The following is a 12,646-nucleotide window of genomic DNA, read 5'->3' on the forward strand; positions in this document are numbered from 1 at the left end:
CCGGAATAATACAGAATAACACCGGGATATTACAGAATAACACCAGAATAATACAGAATAACACCCCCATAGTACAGAATAACACTGGAATAATATAGAATAATACCGGGATAATACAGTCTCTGGAATAATACAGAATAAGACCGGAATAATACAGAATAAGACCGGGATAATACAGAATAACAACAGAATAATACAGAATAACACCGGGATAATACGGAATAACACCAGAATAATACAGAATAACACCGGGATAATACAGATGCAGGGATAATACAGAATAACACCGGAATAATACAGATAACACCGGGATAATACGGAATAACACCAGAATAATACAGAATAACACAGGGATAATACAGAATAACATCGGGATAATACAGAATAATACCGGGATATTAAAGAATAACACTGGGATAATACAGAATAACATCGGGATAATACAGAATAACACTGGGATAATACAGAATAACACCGGGATAATACAGTCTCTGGGATAATACAGAAAAACACTGGAATAATACAGAATAACACCGGCATAATACAGAATAACACCAGAATAATACAGAATAACACCAGAATAATACAGAATAACACAGAGATAATACAGAATAACACCGGAATAATACAGAATAACACTGGGATAATATGGAATAACACCGGCATAATACAGAATAACACCAGAATAATACAGAATAACACCAGAATAATACAGAATAACACCGGAATAATACAGAATAACACCGGGATAATATGGAATAACACCGGCATAATACAGAATAACACCAGAATAATACAGAATAACACCAGAATAATACAGAATAACACAGAGATAATACAGAATAACACCGGAATAATACAGAATAACACCGGGATAATAAAGAATAAGACTGGGATAATACAAAATAACATTGGGTTAATAAAGAATAACACTGGGATAATACAGATGCAGGGATAATACGGACATTGGAATAACACAGATGCACAGATAATGCAGACAAGGTGATGATTTAGATAGCGGGATAATGCAGACGCAGAGGTCATGCAGACACTGGGATAATTTAGATATTGGGACAATACAGACACAGTGATAATACAGACACCTGGATAATACAGATGTGGGGATAATGCAGACATAGAGACAATACAACCACAGGGATAATACAGATGTGTGGATAATGCAGACACTTGGATAATACAGACACAGGGATAATACACATGTGGGGAATAATGCAGACATCAGGATAATACAAATGTGGAGGAAATGCAGACACCAGGATAATACAGATGTGGGGATAATGCAGACATCAAGATAATACAAATGTGGGGATAATGCAGACATCAGGATAATACAAGTGTGGGGATAATGCAGACATAAGGATAATGCAGACATCAGAATAATACAGATCTGGGGATAATTCAGACATCAGTATCATACAGATCTGGGGATAATGCAGACATCAGTATAATACAGATGTGGGGATAATGCAGACATCAGGATAGTACAGATGTGGGGATAATGCAGACATCAGGATAGTACAGATTTGTGGATAATGCAGACATCAGGATAATACAGATGTTGGGATAATGCAGACATCAGTACAATACAAATGTGGGGATGATGTAGACATCAGGATAATACAAGTGTGGGGATAATGCAGACATCAGTATAATACAAATGTGGGAATAATGCAGACATCAGGATAATATAGATGTGGGGATAATGCAGACAGTAGGATAATACAGATGTGGTGATAATGCAGACATCAGTATAATACAGATGTGGGGATAATGCAGACATCAGGAAAGTACAGATGTGGGATAATGCAGACATTAGGATAGTACAGATGTGTGGATAATGCAGACATCGGGATAATACAAATGTGGGGATAATGCAGACATCAGGATAATACAAATGTGGGGTTAATGCCGACATCAGGATAATACAGATGTGGGTATAATGCAGACAGTAGGATAATACAGATGTTGGGATAATGCAGACATCAGGATAATACAAATGTGGGGATAATGCAGATACCAGGATAATACAGATGTGGGGATAATGCAAACATCAGGATAATATAGGGATAATGCAGACATTGGGATAATACAGATGTGGGGATAATGCAGAGAGTAGGATAATACAGATGTGGGGATAATGCAGACAGTAGGATAGTACAGATGTTGGCATAATACAAATGTGGGGATAATGCAGACACCAGGATAATACAGTTGTGGGGATAATGCAGAGCGTAGGATAATACAGATATGGGGATAATGCAGACATCAGTATAATACAGACACAGGGATAATACAGATGTGGGGATAATACAGAATGACTGCATTATACAGATCAGGAGAAAATTGAGTGGGCGTGTCACTAGGGGTGGGCGAGGTTACAATGTCATCATCCAATCATGACCTGGGGGCGCGGTGGAATAGACAAATGGGCGTGTGTAGGGGATGAGCCCCTGTTAGCACAGGTAGGAGAGCAGCAGCAGCAGCGGCCCGAGACAGACAGGAGGCGGCGGAGGATCAACTTGTTACATTGTTACTGGGAGCACAGGAGCGGCACAGCAGTGTCTGACAGCGGGGAGGCGGCACAGGACGGTCACCCGGAGTTACCCCAATACAGGACCTGCACAGGAGGGTCACCCCAATACAGGACCTGCACAGGAGGGTCACCCCAATACAGGACCTGCACAGGACGCTTACCCGGAGTTACCCCAATACAGGACCGCACAGGACGCTTACCCGGAGTTACCCCAATACAGGACCGCACAGGAGGGTTACCCGAGGTTACCCCAATACAGGACCTGCACAGGACGGTCACCCCAATACAGGACCTGCACAGGAGAGTTACCCCAATAATCACACAGGACTGTTACCCGGAGTTATCCCTATTATCACAGATTACACAGGACCTGCACAGGAGAGTTACCCCTACCTATCATCACACAGCACCTGCAGAGGGGTCTCCTGGGGCAGCACCTGCAGAGGGGTCTCCCAGGTGTAGGAGGTTCTGCTGCCGGGGAGAGCCCCCTGTCCTGGGGTCACCATGTATATGTGTCACAGGGAAGCAGCAGACTCTGGGAAGCTCTCAGTCACCCATGAATGACGATGGAAGGGGAATATTCTGGCTGTGGCCCGGACAGCTGCGCCGGGGGTGAGCAGTGACCCGGCCAGGAGACGTTTGGGACTCGGTGAAAAGTTTGGGGACCCCCATGAGAGACAATGTGGGGGAGAGAGAAGCTGCCCCATGAGCCGGACACATCATGTACCCTATCCCCTCTGACTGTATGACACTTCTCCCCAGTGACTGATCCCAGGAGCTGACAATCGATGTGTGGTGTGAGCTATCGGATCTGGCCATTCAACTTCTGCTTCTATTGTACAACGTCCAAAGTCCAGTCTGTGTATTGTGTGCACAGGGCAGTCTACAGAGCACATGGCTCTCCCCCTGCAGCCTCCTAGTACCTGCAGCCTCCATCCGCAGACAGCCTCCTAGTACCTGCAGCCTCCATCCGCAGACAGCCTCCTAGTACCTGCAGCCTCCATCCGCAGACAGCCTCCTAGTACCTGCAGCCTCCATCCGCAGACAGCCTCCTAGTACCTGCAGCCTCCTTCTGCAGACAGCCTCCTAGTACCTGCAGCCTCTATCCGCAGACAGCCTCCTAGTACCTGCAGCCTCCTTCCGCAGACAGCCTCCTAGTACCTGCAGCCTCCTTCCGCAGACAGCCTCCTAGTACCTGCAGCCTCCTTCCGCAGACAGCCTCCTAGTACCTGCAGCCTCCTTCCGCAGACAGCCTACTAGTACCTGCAGCCTCCTTTCACCGACAGCCTCCTAGTACCTGCAGCCTCCTTCCGCAGACAGCCTCCTAGTACCTGCAGCCTCCTTTCACCGACAGCCTCCTAGTACCTGCAGCCTCCTTCCGCAGACACCCTCCTAGTACCTGCAGCCTCCTTCTGCAGACAGCGCCTAGTACCTGCAGCCTCCTTTCACCGACAGCCTCCTAGTACCTGCAGCCTCCTTCCGCAGACAGCCTCCTAGTACCTGCAGCCCCCTTCTGCAGACAGCCTCCTAGTACCTGCAGCCTCCTTCCGCAGACAGCCTCCTAGTACCTGCAGCCTCCATCCGCAGACAGCCTCCTAGTACCTGCAGCCTCCTTCCGCAGACAGCCTCCTAGTACCTGCAGCCTCCTTCCGCAGACAGCCTCCTAGTACCTGCAGCCTCCTTCCGCAGACAGCCTCCTAGTACCTGCAGCCTCCTTCTGCAGACAGCCTCCTAGTACCTGCAGCCTCCTTTCACCGACAGCCTCCTAGTACCTGCAGCCTCCTTCCGCAGACAGCCTCCTAGTACCTGCAGCCTCCATCCACCACAGCCTCCTTCCACAGACAGCCTCCATCCACCGATAGCCTCCTAGTACCTGCAGCCTCCTTTCACCGACAGCCTCCTAGTAGCTGCAGCCTCCTTCCACCAACAGCCTCTTAGTACCTGCAGCCTCCATCCACCGACAGCCTCCTTCCACAGCCAGCCTCCATCCACCGACAGCCTCCTAGTACTGGCAGCATCCATCCACCGACAGCCTCCTAGCACTGGCAGTAAGGTAAATTCCTTACCTTTAACTTGTTTTGTTTGTTTGTTTGTTTGTTTGTTTTGGTGAGTGTTATAAATATCATTATTTGTTGTTATTATATTCCTACTACAATTACTATTATTATTATTATTATTATTATTATTATTATGTTATTGGTATATATTATTTCCTTAATGTGTATTATTATTATTATTATCATTATTATTATTATTGGTATATATTATTTCTGTAATGTGCATATTATTATTATTATTATTATTATTATTGTTATTATGTTATTGGTATATATTATTTCCTTAATGTGTATTATTATTATTATTATCATTATTATTATTATTATTGGTATATATTATTTCTGTAATGTGCATATTATTATTATTATTATTATTATTGTTATTGTTATTATGTTATTGGTATATATTATTTCTGTAATGTGTGTATTATTATTATTATTATTATTATTATTAGTATATATTATTTCTGTAATGTGTGTATTATTATTATTATTATTATTATTATTATTATTATTATTGGTATATATTATTTCTGTAATGTGTGTATTATTATTATTATTATTATTATTGGTATATATTATTTCTGTAATGTGTGTATTATTATTACAATTTACTCTGATGTCCCTTTTTTTATTTCCCTTCGTCGTGACACAAGCTGTAATTACTATATATAGAGAAACAATGGGGGTAATTCCAAGTTGATCGCTGCAGGATTTTTTTTTAGCAGTTGGGCAAAACCATGTGCACTGCAGGGGAGGCAGATATAACATGTGCAGAGAGAGTTAGATTTGGGTGTGGTGTGTTCAATCTGCAATCTAAATTGCAGTATAAAAATAAAGCAGCCAGTATTTACCCTGCACAGAAACAAAATAACTCACCCAAATCTAACTCTCTCTGCACATGTTATATCTGCCTTCCCTGCAGTGCACATGGTTTTGCCCAACTGCTAACAAAAATCCTGCTGCGATCAACTTGGAATTACCCCCAATGTTCCATGTCTGAAGTTGCCCCAGAACTGAGCTGTGACCCCCCCCCCCCCTGTACCCCCTTCTCATTCCCAGCCTGTGGACGATCTTGTATATATGACATTACCACTTGCTGACCTCCTGCAGCCTTTCCTCTGATGCAGGAGACCTGTGCGTCTGTCCGTGTGTTATAAACAGGAATATACTTATGCAAATTGCTGATAAATATCTTTTGTAATAATATTCTTGTGTTTTCGTTCTCTTCAGCCGACTGTATCCTGAAGGAATCGATATCCGTGGATATAAAGAGCGAGCCTTCAGCCTGGGGAATATTATTATCGGAGTATGTTTGGAATATTTCAAGTTGTTGCTGTTAAAGGGGGACATCGTTCATCTGTAATCATGGCTGGATTGAATCCTGGGATCTTTGTGGTGGCCCTTATGTCCCTCCTGTCGTTTCCCGCACCTGCGTCCGCAGCGTCCAAAGCAATTGTCTGCCAAGAGATTACTGTACCTATGTGCAAGGGCATTGGCTACAATTACACCTACATGCCCAACCAGTTCAACCATGACACGCAAGACGAAGCTGGCTTGGAGGTGCACCAGTTCTGGCCGTTAGTGGAGATCCAGTGCTCACTTGACCTGAAGTTCTTCCTGTGTAGCATGTACACGCCTATCTGCTTGGCTGACTACAAGAAGCCTCTCCCCCCTTGCAGGTCAGTCTGCGAGAGGGCCAAGGACGGCTGTTCTCCCCTGATGAGGCAGTACGGCTTTGGCTGGCCGGAGAGAATGAACTGTGACAAACTCCCAAAGAATGGGGACCCAGAAAACCTCTGCATGGATTATAACAGGACAGAGACCACCACACTTCCGCCCCTGTTTGCAAAGCCGACTTACCCGCCTAGTGGGCGAAAGCACTTGACGCCTCTCCATAGCCAGAGGCAACCAGCCAGCGACTGCGATGGGGTATGTAAGTGCAGGGAGCCATTCATCTCCATAACAAAAGAATCCCATCCGCTGTTTAACAGGATCAAGACCGGCCAGGTGCCCAACTGCGCCGTGCCCTGTTTCCAGCCCTACTTCACCCAGGACGAGAAGACTTTTACCACTTTTTGGATAGGCTTGTGGTCCATCTTGTGCTTCATCTCAACCTTCACCACTGTAGCCACCTTCCTAATCGACATGGAGAGGTTCAGATATCCAGAACGCCCTATCATCTTCCTGTCTGCTTGCTACCTCTTTGTGTCCACTGGCTACATAATCAGACTTACAGTAGGCCACGAGCACGTCGCCTGCAATAGGGATCACATACACTACGAGACGACCGGTCCGGCCCTCTGCACGGTTGTCTTTCTGCTCATATACTTCTTTGGAATGGCCAGTTCTATATGGTGGGTGATCTTGTCCTTCACGTGGTTTCTGGCCGCTGGCATGAAGTGGGGCAATGAGGCCATTGCCAACTACTCTCAGTATTTCCATATGGCTGCGTGGCTTATACCCAGCGTCAAGTCCATCGCTGTCCTGGCCTTAAGCTCGGTGGACGGGGACCCCGTCGCTGGGATATGCTATGTAGGAAACCAAAACCTGGACAACCTGCGCGGTTTTGTGTTGGCTCCTCTAGTGGTCTACCTCTTCACAGGGACAATGTTTCTGCTGGCGGGCTTTGTGTCCCTTTTCAGAATTCGGAGTGTCATCAAACAAGGTGGCACCAAGACAGACAAACTGGAAAAACTCATGATCAGGATAGGTATATTTACCGTACTTTATACTGTGCCTGCAACTATTGTTGTTGCCTGTTATATATATGAACAGCACTACAGGGAATTCTGGGGGAAATCCCACAACTGCTCGTGCCCCGGTGACAAAAAGCGTTCCAGGCCGGACTACGCAGTTTTCATGCTAAAGTATTTCATGTGCCTCCTGGTGGGGATCACTTCGGGGGTATGGATTTGGTCTGGAAAGACTTTAGACTCTTGGAGGAGATTCACAGGTAGATGTTGCAGAAGCAGCAAATCCATCAATGCTTTGGCGTACAGCGAGGCCAGCTCGGCAGTAGCAGCCAGGACAGGCTTACACAGCGCCACGCTATACCACAAGCAGGTGCCAACGTCTCACGTTTGAATGTTGCCCCTTGGGCTGCAGAACTTACACTCACACACGTGTGTCTCATGTCTGTGCCAATGCTGTATATTACCTCATCGGATGACCCCATCTAGACGTTACGAGGTTTGGGTCAGATAGTTATGTCGTTCACACCCAGAAGCTCTTATTATAGAAGCCCTTTCACTACTGGAAGCAATACCCTGGTCTCCAAATTGTCCATTTGAATGTAATTGTGTACACAACTTTAGGAGACTCCAAATGTATCTACATTTTTTTTGTGTGCTGTAAAACACAATTGTTATTCAGAGGTAGAGGTCTGTAAGGCCGGGTCATTGTGGTACACTTCAGGAGGCTAATAAATCCATAAGGGACTGATATATATATATATATATATATATATACATATAGCTTTTCTGCAATGAAAGAGTCTATACATGCATATTGTGCAAAATTAAGTATACCTCGACTTTGCTCTTCTTTTCGGTTTTACTACCATTGTAATGCCCCTCCTCATCCTGGCAAGTGACACATCATTGCAGCGCTAAAGGGTCTATTGGTCAAATGCAAGATCTGCATGGACAGTAGCAACACTGACACCTACAGGATGTAAGCGGCATTACCCTCCAAAGAAACTTTATACAGGATTGTGCATAAGTTTTTTTTTTTTCTTTTTAAATGATGCCTTAATCACTGATGGTTTTTATTGTTTTAAAGTCGCACAGCTCTTATCTTGTCTGAATATATATTTTTATTCCATTTGGTAGTGGTCTCGCAGTCTGTAAATTCCATGTCAAAACATATTTTAGACTAGATGCAAGTCTTTTCACTATGGGTAATTGATACATCCTAGACCTTGTATACCAAAGCTAATATTAATGTAATAAGTTAAAAAGGAAAAACAAGTGATTTGAATCTTCAAGGCTAAATGATATTTATGTATAATTGTATGATCAGCGTTCTCATATATTACTCTTAGCTGTAGTAAATGGCTCCGTCCTATTAGAGAATGCGTTTAAGCTCATTGCTCTTTTATTTGACACATGACCGTGTTTCAGATAAATGGTAAATGACTTATTTTCCCAGTAGGGACCACGTCATACGTCAGTTTGTTGCATTTCTGTGTAATGTGCTCTGTTCACCATAAAGCGATACAGATTTCAGGTGTTACATGTAGACATGGAAAGCGTTCAGCAGTTTCTGTACGAGGCCTGTGACAATCTGTTCTAGGCTGTAGCACTTTGCTGGTCGCCGCGTCCTGTTGTAGTGTTTGCTCAGCCTTGCTTTGTGTATGGGGCCAGCAGTCTTACCTCCCTCATTATGCATACAATAGTAGACATGGCTCCTGTGAGTATCACATGTTTGCAGAAGGCCTGCCCGTTGTGCCTATAAAATCAATAGCACAATCGTTGGGAACAATGAGTAGTAGGGTGCATGGCACCAGGTGGGGCTGCAGCTGTCATGTGTAGTGTGGTGCATTCTAGCACCTCTCAGTAACTTCACATTCTAAAATGCAGACAGCTCCGCCGGGCGGCTTAGTCGCAGGCTGTGTTTCCGCAGACATAATGGCGCGGCCTGCGTCTCACTTTTTATTAGCAACATGACTGTTCAAATCTACTAGAAGAAGTATCTAACTAATACTGGGGTTTTATATCTAATTACACATCTATTAAGCCCCCCCCCCATAACATCTGCATCTGCATCTGCACTCGACAGTTCGCAAGTAATTTTTTGTTTTTAATTGCAGCATTTCTTTCATTTGTCGCTGCCAAAACCGCGTCGCTGTTCAAGAATCTACAAATGAAGCTGTTAAATATAGTTCACGTGTCTGAACTGAGGCGCGAGGTAGGATAAATAGTCCTCCGTAGCTTCTAGCATAATAAAGAGTGTGGAACGCGGAAGGAAAAGGCCGTTTCGCTCTTGCTGTCACGCTGACTCTTCAGTCCTCTCCTGTTTGACACTGGCAAACATACTGTGGTCCGCGCCCATTGTGCAAGGAATTTGCAGGGTTTTTTCGTTTTGTTTGTCGGAGGCACGCCTGTAATGGGTGGAGGGGGTGCAGTGATTTGTTTAAAAAATAAAAATATCATTATAAAAACATAGAATTTAACGGCAGATAAGAACCACTTGGCCCAGCTCGCCTGCCCTTTAAACATGGGCTGACTTCCTGGCCTCTGAGCCAACCACGATATCTAAGTTACTATTGCACATGTTTTACTAGGGTACCTATTGCCTAGGCCTAAGCGGGACTCGCTAGGAACCCTGCAGGGACTGTCTGGGCCCATTACACCTGTCATACAGTGCAGGCCCCCATTGTGTCTTTGGGTTGACCAATAAGAGTGCACCTCATCAGTTCCCCCGGGACCTGGTGCCGGATACTGGTCCTGATAAACCTCCATGTTGCATCTGGTTAGTGAAATCCAGGCTGCACGTGTTAGGGCTGGCCATTGACCATTGATGATTCACAATCATCGATGGTCTATGGCCGATGTAGAATACTTTTTCCATCGATGCAGGAGAACCAAATGGTTTCCGGTCATCGATGATACACAGCCACCAAGTGTTTAATTTTTTTATTCCCCAAGGTGTCGGGACACGGAGCCTAGCTCCACGCCAAAATTCCCATGAAGCTCCGCCCCCAGGCTCTGATTGGCTTGAAGCTTAATGAATAGTAAATCAGGGGTGAAGTACAGTACAGCGCCCGACCTATTGCAGCAATATATGTGTATATGTGAGAGGACAGTACTCGTAGGCTAATATACACGTTTTTAGATCACTGACATGTAACTAACCAAAAAGTGCGGTTGCCCCAGTTGGGTAACACGTAAGCGTACAGTAGCTCTGTGTGCACAATAACCGCACAACGTGGGGACTACAAAGGATCAGCCGCACTTTGCCGCAGTGCACCGATACAGGGATCCAGCTGCAGCTCAGCGGTTACATCTTGGCTCTTGCATCTCATACTGATCATTATTTAACCAAAGATAATGGTGACAAAGGGTGTTACTGGGAAACAGAAGTGTAAAAGACTATCACGCCACCTGCAATATAAAATCTAATTCGTAGCAAAGAATTTTACTAAGCGGCTACTTATAAAGAAGCTTTCAGTTAATAGCTGTAATAATGTCGTCACCTATACACCTAAAGGGATTGTCCATCATTAAATGTCACCCCAGTAAGCGGTTAATTCTCTGCGGCCTGACAATCAGGAGGTCTTGGAATACAGTGAGCAGTGCAAGCGTACGGACTGTGGGGTATTGGGCGTGGGATCCCATGCTTTTGCTAGGGGGCTGTTTTTATTAAAGAAAGATTTGCGTTGATGCCCTGTACTATGGCCCTCATTCCGAGTTGTTCGCTCGCAAGGCGATTTTAGCAGTATTGCACACGCTAAGCCGCCGCCTACTGGGAGTGAATCTTAGCTTCTTAAAATTGCGAACGAAAGATTCGCAATATTGCGATTACACATCTCGTAGCAGTTTCAGAGTAGCTTCAGACTTACTCGGCATCTGCGATCAGTTCAGTGCTTATCTTCCTGGTTTGACGTCACAAACACATCCAGCGTTCGCCCAGACACTCCTCCGTTTCTCCAGCCACTCCCGCGTTTTTTCCGGAAACGGTAGCGTTTTTTCCCACACGCCCATAAAACGGCCTGTTTCCGCCCAGTAACACCCATTTCCTGTCAATCACACTACGATCGCCTGAGCGAAGAAAAAGCGGTGAGTAAAAATCCAAACTTCATAGCAAATTTACTTGGCGCAGTCGCAGTGCGGACATTGCGCATGCGCACTAAGCGGAAAAACGCTGCGATGCGAAGAAATTTTCCGAGCGAACGACTCGGAATGACCTCCTATACCTCATACTGCAGCCAGAGCCCCGTTATCATGTACAGTCTGTGTGTTGTCGGATGAATGGATTTCATGTCTTTTGCATTTTTGTCTTACGGTTATTTTACCTCTCAAACTTAAGATCTTTAATGTCCCCTAAAAATGTAGAGAGATAAAGTACCAGCCAATCAGCTCCAGACTGTGTTTGAAAAATGACAGGAGCTGATTGGCTGGTACGTTATCTCTTAGTACATCTGCCCCATATATGGCCTCGAGCCTTTGACATGTAGTCACATATACAGATTTCCTCGCATGTGTCATGTAGACTCAGATGATATACTTTGTATGACCGGCAACTGTCTTACATGGAGTTTTAAATATTGTAGCATATTTTCACATTGAAATAAAACTACAATGCCCAACTGCGTATCAAGATATAATATCTGGCGCCGGTATATTACTGGCAAGATCAGGATTATGTTGTTCAGACTCTCGCCAAAGCAAGCGTAGTCACACCCGGGCACTTACCATGTAACAGCCGTTCCGGCAGCGCGCCGGCCTCCTCTGCAGTAAAGGGAATAGATCGCCCGGAAGTATTGCGCCATTTGTGTCCGTCCTCGTTTCATTTATAGAAACCCTGTGTATTATATTTTGTGTAAAGTTTAAAATTCTATTCAAAGAAAATTGTATTAAAGATGAGTTATTTATGATGAGAGGCAAAGAATTGTCTATTTTTTTTTTCCAACTTGTTCCTAATAATTGTAGAAAAAAATAAAGCAGAAATATAATTTCAAATTGTCGCCTGATTTTTTCATTCATTTATTTATTACCAGTTATTTATATAGCGCACACATATTCCGCAGTGCTGTACAGAGAGTATTTGGCCATTCACATCAGTCCCTGCCCCAGTGGAGCTTACAATCTATATTCCCCACCACATGTACACACACACACATTCACGCTAGGGTTAATTTATGTTGGGAGCCAATTAACCTACCAGTATATTTTTGGATTGTGGGAGGAAACCGGAGTACCCGAAGGAAACCCACGCTAGTACGGAGAGAATATACAAACTCCACACAGTAAGGGCCATGGTGGGAATCGAACCCAGGACCCCAGTGCTGTGAGGCAGTAATGCTAACCAT

At 44.6% G+C, this 12,646-nt stretch overlaps 1 protein-coding gene across 1 annotated transcript; it reads left to right on the forward strand.

Annotated features, from left to right (window-relative positions):
• The first annotated feature begins 2,495 nt into the window (after positions 1–2,495).
• On the forward strand, positions 2,496–12,276 carry FZD5 (frizzled class receptor 5). The gene is made up of 2 exons (XM_063932671.1): positions 2,496–4,607; positions 5,845–12,276. Exon 2 carries the CDS (start codon positions 5,923–5,925, stop codon positions 7,696–7,698), a length of 1,776 nt encoding a protein of 591 aa, XP_063788741.1. The 5' UTR covers positions 2,496–4,607; positions 5,845–5,922; the 3' UTR covers positions 7,699–12,276.
• The last annotated feature ends 370 nt before the right edge of the window (positions 12,277–12,646 follow it).

Source organism: Pseudophryne corroboree, chromosome 7, assembly GCF_028390025.1.
Source record: "Pseudophryne corroboree isolate aPseCor3 chromosome 7, aPseCor3.hap2, whole genome shotgun sequence".
NCBI classification, from domain to species: domain Eukaryota; kingdom Metazoa; phylum Chordata; class Amphibia; order Anura; family Myobatrachidae; genus Pseudophryne; species Pseudophryne corroboree.